Source organism: Anastrepha obliqua, chromosome 1, assembly GCF_027943255.1.
Source record: "Anastrepha obliqua isolate idAnaObli1 chromosome 1, idAnaObli1_1.0, whole genome shotgun sequence".
Lineage (NCBI taxonomy): Eukaryota > Metazoa > Arthropoda > Insecta > Diptera > Tephritidae > Anastrepha > Anastrepha obliqua.
The window spans coordinates 62,529,445-62,545,867 of NC_072892.1; the positions used below are offsets into that span (position 1 = coordinate 62,529,445).

At 34.6% G+C, this 16,423-nt stretch overlaps 2 protein-coding genes across 2 annotated transcripts in view; one reads left to right on the forward strand and one right to left on the reverse strand.

Moving 5' to 3' along the window:
• Window positions 1–16,423, forward strand: part of LOC129239984 (G protein-activated inward rectifier potassium channel 3) — a 104,861-nt gene that overhangs the window by 15,131 nt on the left and 73,307 nt on the right. The gene's annotated exons all lie outside the window — the stretch shown is intronic.
• On the reverse strand, window positions 11,822–12,841 carry LOC129240020 (uncharacterized). The gene is made up of 2 exons (XM_054875522.1): window positions 12,256–12,841; window positions 11,822–12,196 (listed from the first exon to the last, which is right to left on the reverse strand). The coding sequence occupies exons 1-2, from the start codon at window positions 12,839–12,841 to the stop codon at window positions 11,826–11,828; spliced, it is 957 nt and encodes a 318-aa protein (XP_054731497.1). The 3' UTR covers window positions 11,822–11,825.

Genomic DNA, 16,423 nt, shown 5'->3' on the forward strand with positions numbered 1-16,423 from the left:
ACACTATTTCTGATAATTTTTATGTTGGTTTACCTTTTCAGAACATCGGAAATGATTTGATATTTCTAGAGTTGTGCCTCCAGTTAAATCTGCGTAAGCTGCCACAGTCCTGTGTAGACACAAATCAGCCTCCACTTTTAATTAAAATTAATCAACTTAACATGAACATTCATTGATAAATACATACATATTAATTTTTTTTGCTACAATAATCAGGGTAAAATACAGTCTAGTTATTTTAAAAATAGCAACACTAGTCAGTTTGTCTGATCACTCATACTTTATTTGTATAACTGTCTACTTAAACTGCAGTGCCAGTAAAAATAAATAAATTATTCATCATACCCGCTAATTTCTGGGCAAATAAAAATTCGTCACAATAGGACTTAATAAATTCTGTTATTGTTAATAATACAGCGACAATATTTTGATACATATTCCCTTTACGGGTTATGGCCCAAATTTTGCATCATGTTTTGTTATGGACCTAGTTTTTTGTTATCTGTAAGAGTTTAATATGGAGCATAATTTATAATGCCTTCTTTTGACAAGATTTTTCTAGGCAAAAATTCTAGGTCACAATTTGGCTATTAGTAGATATCTTTCTAATGTTTCATATTCGGAATAGGTTTTGAATCCAACACCTTTGTTCCTTTGTTATCTTCTTGTATTGATGACGACAATGCGGTAGGAAGTGAAATACTTTAAACTGGACTAAATATATTGTAAGTTCAGTCATAATATTTATTACTCATGTTTGCTATACTTACACTTAGTAGATGATGACGAACAATTACTAATTGGAGATATGTTTATCAATATGAGTTTGTTTTTAATTATCAAATGACTTCATTAATTTATATGTGCCTTTATCAGGTTTTTATTGGTATATTTCCACTGAAGTGAATCTTATCACTGGGCCCTATACTTAGGCCTTCTTTATAGTTAGCCGCTTAGTGTATTTGGTTTCGTACAGTTCTCGCTAAATTTATAGCACGTGACAAGGCGCCCTTTCTATGTCCCTATGTGTGTGTGTGTGCGAGTATCGATTACATAACTTCGTACAACTTAAACAAAGAATAATAAGATCAACAGATATTAAACCTACTGTTGAGATAAAAACCAACTTCAGCAGGCCACTTATTATCAGCTCGCATGGTTCGTAATTGTGAAGTGATAGGATTTTGATTAGAAATAAATTGACATGTGATGGGGTCTATGATGTTAGTAGGGACTGACTTTGAACAATAACAAACAAACGGCGAACTATTTGTATTTACATATAAGCGGATATAAGATCTCTATGCAGATTTGCTCTGACTACTTTTGCCAAAATTGTGTAATGAGCTTTCGCTTTCACAACAGAGTCACTAAAAATCTAAAGTTAATATGGATTTTTTTGATGAAAGCACCGAAAACAGGTGCTCACAAAAGAGTGTTTTGAAACTCTTTTGGAAAAGCTGATTTTCTGACCTGTTTATTTTTTTTTTTAATTACCCGCGCAGCAAAACATAATTTCGTAGGTTGCAGTACAAACCTGAAAACAACTCTAAACTAAGCTAATAACATAATTTATGAAGAAATGAATATTAACTTTTATTTTTGTGGTTTTTTGAAATCCTTTAAAACTATACAATAGAGTACTTCAAACTTGCATATGAAAAAAAAACAAAATTATAGATGGGAACTTCTTCATTTTTATTAGTTTGTAAATACATATCTAATACTTTTAATAATGAAAAAAAAAAAAAAATTACTATTGAAAAGCAAAATTATAATGAAAAAAAAAAAATTGATTTTCCAAAAAATCGCAAATGTGTTAATATTATACTATTTATTCAGACTATAGGAATCAATAACTGTAAAAAAAATTATATAAAAAAGCTGCGCCAATACTTTCAATAATAATGGAAAAAAATAATACAGTTTTTTTTTTCTTAAAAATCGTAAATATATTAGTACCATTTAAGGCATAAATAACTGTAAAAAAGAATTTATGTACAAGGTGGCGTAAAATTAATCAGCCAATTTTGTTTGATATTAAAAATATAATAATGAAAAAAAATGATATAAATAAAAAAAAAATAATTTTCAAAACACCATAAATAATACTATTTGTTGAAAATTAAAGCTTTAACAAAAAAGTATGTGTACAAGGTGGCGCAAAATTACTCATCCAATTCGGAAATATATTAGTACTATATATTGAGACTAAAGGCATAAATAACCGTTAAAAAACAAAAAAATATGTACAAGGTGGCGCAAAATTAATCATCCAACTTTGTTTGATACGAAAAAAAATAATAAAAAAAATGTTTTTTTTTTCAAAACTTCATTCATAATACTATTTGTTGAAAATAAAAGCATTTATAACTGTACAGAAAAAAAATGTATGTTACAAAGTGGCGCAAAATTAATCAACCAATTCTGTTTGCTTCATTTTCTGTCACCTTGTATATATAGGTACATTTATTTTGTACAGTTATTGATGCTGTTATTCTATTTTTTCTTATTTTTTTCATTATCAAATAAAATTGGATGATTAATTTTGCGCCACCATGTATATAATCAATTCAGATGTTTAGTAGCCGTTATGAAACATGTTTGTACTTATTTAAAAATTAGGCCAGTAAATTGGCACTAAATATCTTTAGACTCGAATATCTTTCATAACTAAGTCACTTTATCTTTTTACAATATTCGCAATATTTTTTAGACTAAATTTTTTTCGTTAATTTTTCATAAAAATCTAGTGCCTTTTGTAATAAAAACCTTATGAATCAAAATTCCAAACTTTGTACAAAACTCGCTAAAATTGATTGAAAAAAAACGTGCTTGAAATGCTTGGGAGCCCCAGAGCTTAAGGGTCTGGAGGGTATCTCAAAAATAGATCCTTAGGTTTACTAAAAACGTTGCATCCTACTTGATGCTATTTTCAATCTTCATTCAAACCCCCATCTGGTATCGCTAGGGATAAAAAAAAAGGTCTATGCGTGGGTTAACCTAACCTTACGAATTTGCAAAAAATCGTCATCAAAAATTTCAACTTTTTACTCACAATTTTTAGGAAATTTTTGGCTATGCAGTTCTATAGCCTATTAAATTTCAGTGCAAGAAGTTGCAAGTTTGAAGTCGTCAAAAGATCAGGTTTTAACAATCAATATTTGATAATTGTTGTTTTGCACACGATGTAGAGAATTTTCTTACCATACAAAGCACATTTATTTGATATGAAAGTCTTTTATATGCGAGAAAAATGCTCAACATCGTATGCAAGAAAAAATCAAGTGATTTTGTGCGAAGAAAATAGTTATATTAGTTTGGGAAAAAAGAAATCCATTAACTTTATGGTCGATCTTTAGCTCCGGGGTGATACTAGTATTAGTACCATGCCATTCAACTTCGATTATTTCAGTGTTTTAATATTATATAAATATTTATAATATAGAGATATTAGAAAAAAATCTTACTCTTCTTCTTGATTGGCGCTTAAGCGATTTTACTCGCATTAATAAAAAAACTCGACAACTCTTTTCTCTCGTACTAGCTTTTCCAAATGAAGATAAGAACTTGTATAATTGATATTTTGAAACCATTCCCCTTCTACCTCTGTCTGAACAGGTACGGCATTGGACACTTTTAAGTGTGCATTATTTTTATTAAGCTGTAAATCGCACCTAGCTCATCGTGACATCGTTTACCATACTCTCCCTTATCAATACTCAAAGTTTCATAAATCAGTCACAAAAGATTTTGTTCATCGCCTAAGCTCCTGCACTATAGAAGGCACTTATGACTTCGTGGCCAGAGCGATTTACTCTTTAATTGCCTACTTAAACCAAAGTTGCATTTGCGGGGAAAAATATTCGCCGATGAATTTCAAGGTTGATACTATTAAGGGTTTGATTGGTGATTTCTAAATAAGCGAAGCCTCTACTACTGCAGAATTAAAATTATCTTAAGTCAAGTGGGCGCCAAGACACGATTGCATTGCCTGTTTATTTCAAGGCAAATACTTGAGATACTTCGTTTAGTCCTCGTGCACATTCAAATATATGTAAGCCTCGTTTCTTCTTCTACCTATCTTATCACACACAGTTTGTAGGGTCACATGATATTAATATCGTCGACACACGCCAGCAACTGTGCGCTCTTGATAATGATAACTATTATCGAAAAAATATGGAATATTAAAATAAGCTGGAAATTAAAAGAGATATCTGATGAAGGTTATCAGTCACCCCACCTTAACATCTGAATTCAAGTAACGATTTGATGTTGGCCCCACCTTTGCTTTCTGTACACTGTGGCGTGAAGCGGCCCTATTACAGTGAGTCGGAGTTTCCGTGGTTTCCGAGTAGCTCTCTTTAAAGTAGGGCCCAAGAAGTGAATATTGAAGAAGAGAGGGAAGAAAGCCTAAAGGAACTCACTTTGCGTCACGGCTAGAAGCAACGACTTGGTTGTATTATATTCCATAGAAAAGCCATACAAACAATAAAATTATTATTGCAAAATTTCTTTTTTCATTTAAAAGTTATTACAAAGAATCTACTTGGAAGATAAAAAGCAGATTGTTCCTTAATACCTCACAATTTGTATGATAAAAAAAAGTTCATCTAAAGGAAAAGGCAATACTTATTTGTATGTTCATTTGAAAGTTCAACTAATTATTTTTTTATGCCTTTAAAAATGCAAAATCATTGCAATTTCACAAAATTAGCCCTCGGCATAGCGATTCACACCCCTTTGTGAAACAATCAACTGCTGATCGATGTTTGTTGTTGTTATTGAGTGTTTGGATTTGAATTAGCTTGTGTTGCTATATTTTTTTTTACTATTTATTTTATGAATTTCGTCTGCCAATTTTGGCTTTTTTTGATCTGTACAGCTGGGTTGATGTATTTGCAAATAACACTAGGCAACAAAATGCAAGAAAAATAAATAAATAAATACATAAAATGCAGTCCGAACAGCCACGAAAATCAATAAAAATATATTTACGTTTTTCTCTAATTTTTAAGATATTTCTTAATGGCTATTTGAATACCGCCAAAGCTGAGCGGGTTCATGCGTAACTACTATGCATTACTTCCGAGTTCAGGACCCATTGACGACATGAAATATTATGTTATGAAAAACAATGTTTCAGCAGCGGCTTCCGTTCGGCAGACAAATGCAATTTTACAAGCTTATTTCAGCTAAGAAAAAGCTTATCATAAAAACCATAGAAAATCTTTAATCCATCATTCGAAATCGGCATAAGACTATAGCTCCCTCCAAATGTAGGACCACATTAAGATGATTTAAAGGATAAGCTCGGCCAAATACCTTATAAAAGATTATTAGCCCTCGTCATGAGTCATCATAATTAGTTCAAATATAAAAATATATGGGACTGCTTCGTTAGAAAACCAAAAAAACATATCTAGGAAAAAGAGTTTACTTATAAAATTGTTTTTAAAGATTTTCGTGTGTTACAGATCCAACTACAAAAGCGATTGATTTTTGTTTTTACATTTTGTTTCCTAGTGTCATTTGTTTTATATTTTTATGGTCGCTTTTTAGCTTTCTATTTTCATCAGCTAAAGGGAGACACGACATAGGCTGTGAATTTTGGCAAACATCGCCATCCCAACTGAACTAAAGCAGATTCGTTTAAAATGTTAATTTTTTTTTAAATACGCAAAATGCTACCTTGCTTCACTTTTACCACTATTTTATATATTTCGGTTTTACTCCCTGGAATAGCCAGCGGATGATTTCTGAAATTTGCGGAACTTAGAATGATGCTGACTTAAATTTAATTTTTATTAGTGTGCTGCTTAAAAGTATTTTCCTTAATCAAATGAAATAAAAAAGGAATAGCATAAATTTATAAAAGTACCTAACAATTTTGTACTTGAGCGGTGCGAACTTATGAAACCGGAATTATTTAATAAAAGATACTGGTTTTTTTATTATCAGAAAATAGTAGAAAATAATTTGATTCAAGCAGTGGATAAATATTAGGCGAACTCTGAGGCAATTTGTGATCTCCTCGCGGAAAGAATTGTACGTAGTTTAACCTTTCCTTGGGCACCTTTTTTCGGTTTGGCACCCTTCTTTCGTCTTGTTCAAGGATCGATCAAAGGTTATATACATAAGCCTATAGAAAATTAAATTTTAGGAAGCTATCTGGAAGCTCAAGTCGTTAGCTGTAATAGAAATATGCTAAATTAACGTCCAAAGTCGAAAAATCCGCTTAGTTTTTATCAGCAGCGGAAACAAAAACAGCTTCAATTAAATTTGGGAGCACCTACAAGATTGCAAAATTTTCAAAATAACATTCCTTCAGTTGGAAGCATAAAACAGAATATAATTATGACAGCAAAAAATACGTAGTTGTGGGAATTTCTTTAGTTCGTAACCTATTGACCCAGGTCAAAATTGAAAAATATGCGACTCTTCTCATTTTCGAAGAAAACCCGATATTTCGGGGCTCGGTTCGGAACCCCCCTTCCTTTAAGAGCAGAAATTCAATAATCTTGACCTGGACCTGTTACATGTAAAACCTGCTGGGTAAAAACCTCCTTCGGCCTCAATATTTGTAGGCTGAACTGTAAAATGCTAGATAGTCATTTGAAGACAATGACCAGTGTCGCAACCATTGTGAAATATTTCAACTTCTTTTATCAGCGCGTCGGATAAATTATAAGTTTTTCACTTTAAGGAAGTTTGCATTCTTTCTTACATTCAATTGGAACTTATTTATAAGGAAGTGCGGGGCATAAAAACCCTGGAGGACTTCGGTTCGTATCTTGTGAATTATTTTTAATAATATTGGCTGCCAATGCCCCAATCGAAGCTGGTTTATCCAGAAATCATTTGAGCTTTACATACTCCATAAATTAAAGCCCAAAGGTGTAATATCACACAATCTTGGTGGCCAATCCACTGACCTGAGACAAGAGAGAAATTGCTCACCAAAACGACGACGCAGTAAAACCATAGTTTCATGGTCTGTATGGTGATTGCACGACTTGTAAACGTTGTTGAGGCGTTAGTCTTTCCATGATGAAATGCCAATGAGTACTGAAACAAATTATTAATTAGTTTGGCGGTAGTTGCGCGTGATCTAACAACAAAACCCTGTTGGAAAAAGTACCTCCAATCTGATCACCCTTTACAAGTTCATATCGGGATTTCTGGGACCCAAGGAACAATGGGATTTCGTGTTTGGCATCCCTAGTATATACCTTCTAAATAACACTTACATCCGCATGCATATCCAGATAAGGAAAAAAATCATAATATTTGTGTTTTAGGAATTCATTCTAAAAAATGTAAATTATTACTCGTACCATGGCCTCGACAGTTACGTTACCCCTTTCTCGGCAGTACATTTTGTATGCCCTTCAGAGCATTCACACTTTGTATTACACCAAAAATATTTAAATAGAAGTATCACGTAATTTGAAGGTAGCCGGGTTAGAGACCAAGAGTAAATATTTTTATTATACCATTCCACTTACTATTTATTTACATCAGCTTTGTAAAATAAGTTTTAATTTAAGATATTCTAAAATTAGGTACTACAGAGTTTATGTGCTAGTCAGATGTTTGCTTTTGCAAGTTAAAGTAGTTCAAATACAGCGAGGTCACAATTTTTAAAAACGTATTTGGTGAGATTAGAATACTTAGTTTACTTTGGAAGATACTGTTGCCTCTTCATACGTGAATAATATGTTTTTCTTTACTTTCGTTCTTTCAGTTGTTTCAGTATTTGTTTTTTAATGATATTTTACGGTTCCAAGATATGATTTTACAAGACCTTGAACTTTTTAGTTAAATCAGAGCTAGTCAATTTATAAGTGAATAAAGTAAGGACAGGGCGATCCAAATGCACGTATTTTTTGGAGCCGTATGATTTTTTTACCCTGATAGTTCTTTCACTCTTTTTTACTATTAGTCAGCCCCACACTTTCGCGAAAAAAGCAATGAGTCGTTTGACACCTGAACTAATTTTGAAAATACTGAAAACTTATTTCGCGAAGTAGATATGTGTGCCATTTTGGTTAAACAGACATGATTATGACCTGTTTTTTAGCTGTGAGCTGTAGATTGGGCTTAAAAAAATCACACACATCCCACACATCTTGTTCTTCTTTGGCTCTATATCCATATTTCGGTGTGTCCTGGGACCAAAAAAACTGCGAGTTTCCATCACTTACTCGTACCAAATGTAAACAGATGCATCTGCATGTGGACACTCAAGACATTCGTTGCGGTTCAAGTCAGAACTTCATCATCATAAATTCCTAGAGTTCCAGGGTGGAGTCCGAGCTTGGATCGTTATTATTTTTATGGTTCTATGTCTAAGCCACTATAGAGCTCTTTATTAGTACATATTTTATAGTTATCCGTTGTCCAAGCAAACAGCCTCATAGAACTTTGCATAGAACAGTTCTATCGAGTGCTTCCAAAACATTTTTCTCTTTGTGAGGCATCGCCAAAGTTTTTGCGTCATATAAAATGTCGGCTAAGATGAGGTCTTTGTAGATCATGGTTTTTAGTCCTTTGTGTTCTATGGCTTCTATGTTTTTAAATTATTTTATTATTATTAATTATTTGTTGTCTGTCTCTCTCTGTCCGATCCAAGCACTGTCCTATCCGAACGCAATAAATGCACCAGGTGCAGAGGGACCAGTTTACATTTGGAATGAATAACTGATGGGAATTCGTAAAAGACAGAAGCAATTGGCGAAGAGGTATTTTTCGATTGACTTCTCAGCTGTCATTGTAGATGGTATTAATTCTGGATTCTAGGAAAGCAATATACGAAGATTCTTTGTGATTCTCTCTTTGGCTCTGGTTTTTTTCAGACTTATCATGCCATTATCATCTGCGTATTGATTGAAAATGGATTTGGTGATCCATGGTATGTTCGGAGATTTTTATTGGAGGCTTGCAAGAGATCAACCCCAAGTGAAATATTCTAGAAAATCATAATTTTTAGTTTTAAAAAACATATTTTCAAGTCGTAATTCAAAAGTTTCAGATTTCAAACAGGAATCTGTTTTCCACTTTGGAGAGTCAAAAAAAAAGTGCAAAGTACATGTGGCTCATTAAAAAGTTAATTTTTCTCGATCAGTGTTAGTGGTTGTGTTTATGTCGAAAATATGATTTAATTTACAGTAAAGACAAATTAAGGTAAAAGCCACGGCGTATGATGAACATAAATGTTATTGTATGGCATAAGTACTCGTATATTAATTCCTGCAGTCAGCGGCCACTAGTCACTGTCATCAATTACTATTTCCTCTTCTTCTTGATTGGCGCGATAACCGCTTAAACGATTTGGACCGAGTTGGACTAAGCAAAGATTATTAAGTGATTTTAAGTGAAGCCGACTAAATAAAATATGAGGAGCAAGGATATAAAAAGCTTTTAACACAGGAGAAAATTTAATTATTAGTTTGACGATTTACGTAAAAAATTAAATATTTTTGAAAAATTTTGATGGTTTAAGTAATCACGAGAAAATCCTGGGGCAACTAAGTAATGAGGAGTAGAGTCTACTGGCTTATGCCCGGCCAAATTGCTACTTAGTCGTTGAAAAATGTCTGTATTTCTTTTAATAAGCGCTAAAAGAAGCTGCCTAAATGTAGTATCCTTGTGAATATACAGAATATAAAAAGAATTAATATACATCTAGAAATAGCCTTGCAGAATGGTTCTGAGCATGACCATCGGCTGCGTAAAATTTATGGGGGCCATCTTTGAGGCAACTCATTTTCGTTCTACTTCTGTAATTGGAAACGTAGAGGATTTATATACAAAAAAGGTGCAATTATTCTAACTATAAAGTACCCCTAAAAGTCTACATCAATTTGAATACACATCTCACAATTTACTGGATAACCGTACCAAGAACACTAGCAATGCCAACTTTGAAATCAACCGAATAATCACACATGTCTACAAAAACGAACTCCTTTTTATTTTTAGTTTGAAAGCACTTTTTGCCGATTTTCGCTCCCGACTTTTCTCTATGACGTGATCTCTTCTTTTGGGACCCAGAATCGTATCTATGTTATTCCAATGGTAATATAATATTTTTGTTCTAAAGAGATTTAAGCAATCAGTTAATGTTTATCTTTAAGTAAATGTATGTTAGGGGTGTCCTTATTTTGGGAAAGTTACTAGATCATCGTTCACCGGGTCTAATTTTTTTCCTTTTGGTGTAAAAAAAATAACTGCAAAGTTTGAAGCCGATCGGGCTTCATTTGATGGACCCGGAAATCGCTTATATCTGAAAGATCCACTAATAGTTCTAAAAAAGACGATTTTTTCACTTTTTTACTTTATTCTGTATTTTTTTGCTCATGGTTGTTGCTTTTTTTACATTTTCTAGTAAGTGTGTTAAATAAACTCACTAAAGTTCAGAGTGTCAAGTCAGATTTCTTATAGGAACGGAATTTTTCGCGATATGATTGCACAAACTGCAACACTAATTGGAGTTCTTCTTCGTCGTTCGTCAAAATTCTGTTAAAATCTTTTATAAATTTGATGCCTCTTTCAGCTGTATCATTAACAACAAACAAATTTTGACAAAAAGTCCAACCTTCTTCGTAATCAAATGCCGTTTCCCAAGTCGATGGGTCAAACTCTAAAAACGTTGTTGACAAACCAAAGCGGTTGAAAAATTTCTTCGTATTTTCTGAAACGAAATCTTTCAAAGTGTAATTTTCAAATGTTGATAAATTAGTATATGTTTGACCGTTTTTTAATTTCACAACTGGCTCTTTGGATTGTAATTTTTCAACCATTTGGCGTTTCTCTTCGTGAGACACATCTGAATCGAAGAAGGCTAGGGCTACCAATTCTTCCGACAAATACCATAAATGATGAGTCAATTTTTTTGTAACTGCCTTTGAGATTGCAGAATCAGTTTGATCGTATTGAACAGCAGCCTTAACGAAGTTCAAATCTTGGAGAGGAGCAGCTATAGCATTCGTACATCTGAACCATGGCTTGATATAAAGTTTGATGAGAAAAATGCAAATATCGCGCAAACCATTCGCTTCTCTTTTTGTAAGCTGAAATTGTTGTCGAAATAAGAAAATCTTCAAGCAATAAATAGCTTTTGCCATCCATCGAGCGTTACTCGTTGGTCCTGGTGTACGGAAGTTGAACGGTCCTGCTCCAAGAAATGTAAGAACCAATTCGAGAAACTCTTTATAATCGTCTCGAATTTGATTCTTTGTCAACTGATCAAAACAAAATTTTTTGATGTTCTCTTGTTCAACTTGATCAATTTGCAAAAGAACCATTTTTTCGTTGAGACCACTGCAAAACGAATCCAAATCGTAACTTGTCCAAGACTTGGCAAATCTTTCAAAAATTAGAACTTCTGGTGCCGAGCTAGGTGATAATTTGACCTCAAAAACGCTCGACAGAAGAATCTCGTAAACATGATGTCGACACGATAAATCTAACAACTGACGATTTAGTTTCTTTTCCAAGAGTACACTAGCTCCTTTTTCTGTGCCGGTATTACTTGAAGTTGTGTCAAAACATTTGCCTTGCACGTACTCCGCAATGTTCCATTTAACTAATGTCTCGTGAACCGCAGCAGCAATGTGTTCTCCACTTGACGATTCAATTTTCGGTGCTCCGAGGAACTTGGATGTCCCATTGTAGCTCACAAGAACTGCTATGCGCTCAACTTTGAGTCTACCAATCAAATCTTGTAGTAGTTTGCCATCCCAATGAACAACTAATGATCCAACGGTATTTATCTAAAAAATTTATTTTAAAATGAAAAATTGAAAACCCAATAAAAATTAAATATAAGCTGAAGTTTTAATTACGTTGTCGGGAAACCGAGCCATCACATCTTTTGTATCTTCCAATCGATGTTCCAGGCGAGCGCGATGAATAGTTGAACGGTTGATAGCTAACTCTTCAGCCCGTATTCCAAATGCTTCAGCAGCTGCAATGAGGATATGCACGGCCATACCATCCGAAACTTTAGCATTATCAAGTGCAGCAGCCAATCTTGCTGTGATGAATTCTTTTCGGCCTCTTTTTTTGGCGGATGTTGCGTTACCAGCTACTTTCTCTGGTTCCCAGTCATCGTCAATCGGTTCATTTTCTTCATCAATCGTTTCACAAAATGGCATTTCAGCATCTTCATCATCACAATTCACGACATCTGAAAAAATTCACAATCAAATATGATTTTTGAAATTATGACATATTGCAATAAATTACCTGAAGGTCTAGCCATCTCTTCCTCGTGTTTTCTTTTACGCGCTTCTTCTTTTTCTTGTCGTTCTTGCGTACGTTTTTCTCTCCCATATAACTTCATATCGACACCAACCATGCAGCCTGGACGACCTTTTTGTCTTTGCAATTTTAAAAATTCTCTGTCCTCTTCAATTCGAATTTTTTCCAACGCATCACCGATGGCAATATCAAACAAATCATCAAGATTTTGAGTAAATTGTTCGGCAACTTGCTTTTGTGCATTTGACCTTTTATCTGGGACAGTTCTTTGTATGTTTTTCCATTGGTCGTAAACTTTCATCAGCTTTTTCACACACTTATCATCATTAATAATTGGAATGCGAGCTTGTTGCCAAAATATTACAGCTGCACTTATGGTCAATTTTGCACTGTCTTTTGCAGTAAGTCCAACAAATCGCATATTATGGAACATCACTTGTAACACTTGTTTGATGCACGGAAGTTTGGCGCCCGTGATCTGATGCGCAGTGTTGCCGATCAAATCAATGTTATTCAAATTTTTCACAGATCTTCTACTTGAATGACTTGAGGTCGATGGTTTATCCGACATGGTGATATTTTTTTGCCATATGTTCCAAATAAACTTCGCAGAAAGCACTTCATGTGTGATGCAGCACTTATACGACACAGGGATAAACTTTTTGTCAAAATATCAAAGTCGCTTTGAAGCCGCTGCGCATAATATCATTTATGGGAGAGAAGACTCGCGCGGCCACCTACCGGCGTGGCGCCGAGTCGCACACGACCCTTGCGCAGGGTTGCCTGACATGCAGGACGATTTAGTGGAAAAGGGAAAAATACGTATATATTTGAAAAAATGTAGGATTGAAAAAAAAATATAATTACATATATTTAAAAAAACCCCAACAAAAAACGATACGAAATCGACTATATTTTCATTTGACATGCTGTAAATTTAAATGAAAAATGTTCCTGTTAGGTGGTTTTTTTGTAAAATATATTTGAAATGAAATGTAATAATATTTATTCAATGTAATTTAATAAAAAAAAGCAACAACCATGAGCAAAAAAATACAGAATAAAGTAAAAAAGTGAAAAAATCGTCTTTTTTACACCTATTAGTGGATCTTTCAGATATAAGCGATTTCCGGGTCCATCAAATGAAGCCCGATCGGCTTCAAACTTTGCAGTTATTTTTTTTATACCAAAAGGAAAAAAATTAGACCCGGTGAACGATGATCTAGTAACTTTCCCAAAATAAGGACACCCCTAATGTATGTATACATATAATTGGCGCGTCCACCCTTTTTGCATATTTAGCCGAGCACCTCCTTCTATTTGTAGTGTGCGTCTTGATGTTGTTCCGCAAATGGAGGGACCCAGAGTTTCAAGCTGGCTCCGAATGGCAGATATTTTTTTTTTATGAAGAGATTTTTCATGGCAGAAATGCAGTCGGAGGTTTGCCATTCTCTGACGATGGGTGTCGCTATTAGAAAAAACTTCTTAATTTTGGTGTTTCCCCGGGATACGTAATTGATTCCGAATGACGCACCAACCCATTCTGCTACGGCAGCCGCCCGTAAATAAATAAATAAATAATATTTTTGTATATGGTACTCAGTTAATACAAAACAAAAAAAAAAAAAAATACTAATAAATATATAATTTGCCGCCTCCAAATCAGAAATATATCAATTTAGTAAATATTTTAGCTTTCAGGATAGTCAAAGTGTATTTACTCTTTCCAAACTCAAAGAAAATTATTGATTTCTTGATCCCCTACTGCTATATAGGTACATTGCATCTTATGTAAGTAAGCAGTATTTTTGATTAATTCACAACTTATTTTTACCCCCTACCCGTAAGTGAATATATTTTCAACCTTTAAGTCGGCTGATCTCCTATTGATTTCATGTCATTTGTACTTTATTTTCTATGTGCATAAAAATTTACTCCATTTCGTACCTTTTCTGTCTGTTTAAACATATGTCGCTATATAGTCTATGATTGACGCAGGTTTTTTATTTCAAGATAAATCAATAAAAACCTAGCAAGACGGAACACAAGTGTTTTAACTTTTCAATTCAGATATTTCGCATAATAAATTGTATGAACAATATCTCAGTATATGAATTTGAACAATAGTATATGAATGCATAAGTAAACGTGTAAGCATAGCGCTCAAGACCTCTTGGCAAATAATGAGACGTGTACAAGTCACTGCGCTGAAAGAACTACAGCACAGTGACTTATAGATAAGTTTTGGCAACTTACTTGTTTTATGTATAATTTTAATGATTTTTCTTTATAAAAATATTGGGAGATTGAATTAGTTTTAAAGGTGACACACAGATGGCGCTATTTATCACTTTATCGCGTTGGCAATACTGAATATATATTCATGACAAAGCCTCATCCCTAGGCTTTGTTTATCAGTATCTGTCATTTCGCTGAAGTATAAACAACGCAGTGTTTTCGTGCTCCGAGTATGTCAACTTTCGCGCCGTCGAAACGCAATTTGCGGGAAGCTTTGCTTTTCTGCTTCAATTTGAAAAAAAAAATACAGCCCAAGCCCGTGAATTGCTGCAGGAGGCCTCCCCAGACCATACTCCGTCGATTTCAACATGTGAGTTCTGGTTTCGACGATTCAAAAGTGGTGATTTTCACACCGAAGATAAGGAGCGTCTTGGCCAGCCCAAAAAGTTCGAGGACGCGGAATTGGGGGAATTGGTAAACGAGGACTCGTGCCAAACCCAAGAAGAGCTTGCTGAATCATTGGGCGTTGATAAATCAACCGTTTGCAAGCGTCTAAAAGCGATGGGAATGATCCAAAAGCAAGGACATTGGGTCCCGTACGAGTTGAAGCTTCGCGATGTCGAACGGCGATTTTTTACGTGCGAATTGCTGATCGAGCGACAAAATCGGAAGGGTTTTTTGCATCGGGTGGTGACTGGCGACGAAAAATGGATCCACTACGATAACCCGAAACGCAAAAAATCATGGGGTTTGCCCGGCCACGCATCAACGTCGACGGCCAAGCAGAATATTCACGGCAAGAAAATCATGCTCTGCATTTGGTGGGATCAGGTCGGCGTAGTATATTTTGAGCTGTTCCAACCGGGCGAAACAATCACGGGGGATCGTTACCGACTGCAATTGATGCGTTTAAGCCGGGCATTGAAAGAAAAACGGGCGGAAACGGTAAAAAGGCACGACAAGGTTATTTTGCAACATGACAACGCTCGGCCGCATGTTGCTCAACCTGTCAAAAAATACCTTGGAACGCTTGGCTGGGAAGTGTTACCCCACCCGCCGTATAGTCCAGACATAGCTCCCTCCGATTATCACTTGTTCCGGCATATGAGTCTCGATTTGGCGGACCAGCGGTTCTCCTCGTACGAGGCTACCAAAATATGGGTTGAGTCATGGATAGCCAAGCAGCGGCCAGAATTTTGGAGAAACGGCATCCGGAAATTGCCCGAAAGATGGGCGAAAGTTGTAGCTAGCGATGGCCAATACTTCGAATAAAATATTTTGTACCGTTTTTTCACAATAAAGCCCCAAATCTTCGAGAAAAAACCTTTAAAACTAATTCAACCTCCCCTGTTTATTTTCCTCATAAGTTCAAGTTTCAAACTTTGTGGAAATTTAAGAAAAAAAAATTGGAAAAATTTTCAAAAAACTACAAACTTTTTTATCACCCGTTGAGTTTTGTTCTAATAAAAAAAAATGCACTGCATTTTGACAATTTTTTTGAAAAAAAAAAAATCGAAAATTTTTAAAAAATTTCAAAATTTTTTATCAGAATTTTAAAAAAAATTTCAAGTATGCGGCCGCCGTGGCCGAATGGGTTGGTGCGTGACTACCGTTCGGAATTCACAGAGAGAACGTAGGTTCGAATGTCGGTGAAACACCAAAATTAAGAAGAAGATGTTTTAATAGCGGTCGCCCCTCGACAGGCAATGTCAAACCTCCGATTGTATTTCTGCCATGAAAAAGCTCCTCCGAGCATTGATTCGCCAACAGGTGAAAAAACCACCAGATCGCCAGCAATTTTTCAGCCACTTTGTTTCTTTCATACTTTTACTTTCCCTCTCTTATATAAAATTTCAAGGGGCTATAAAACTGCGAACCTGAAATTTGTCTTGAAACGCTGATTAAAAAGTATGGA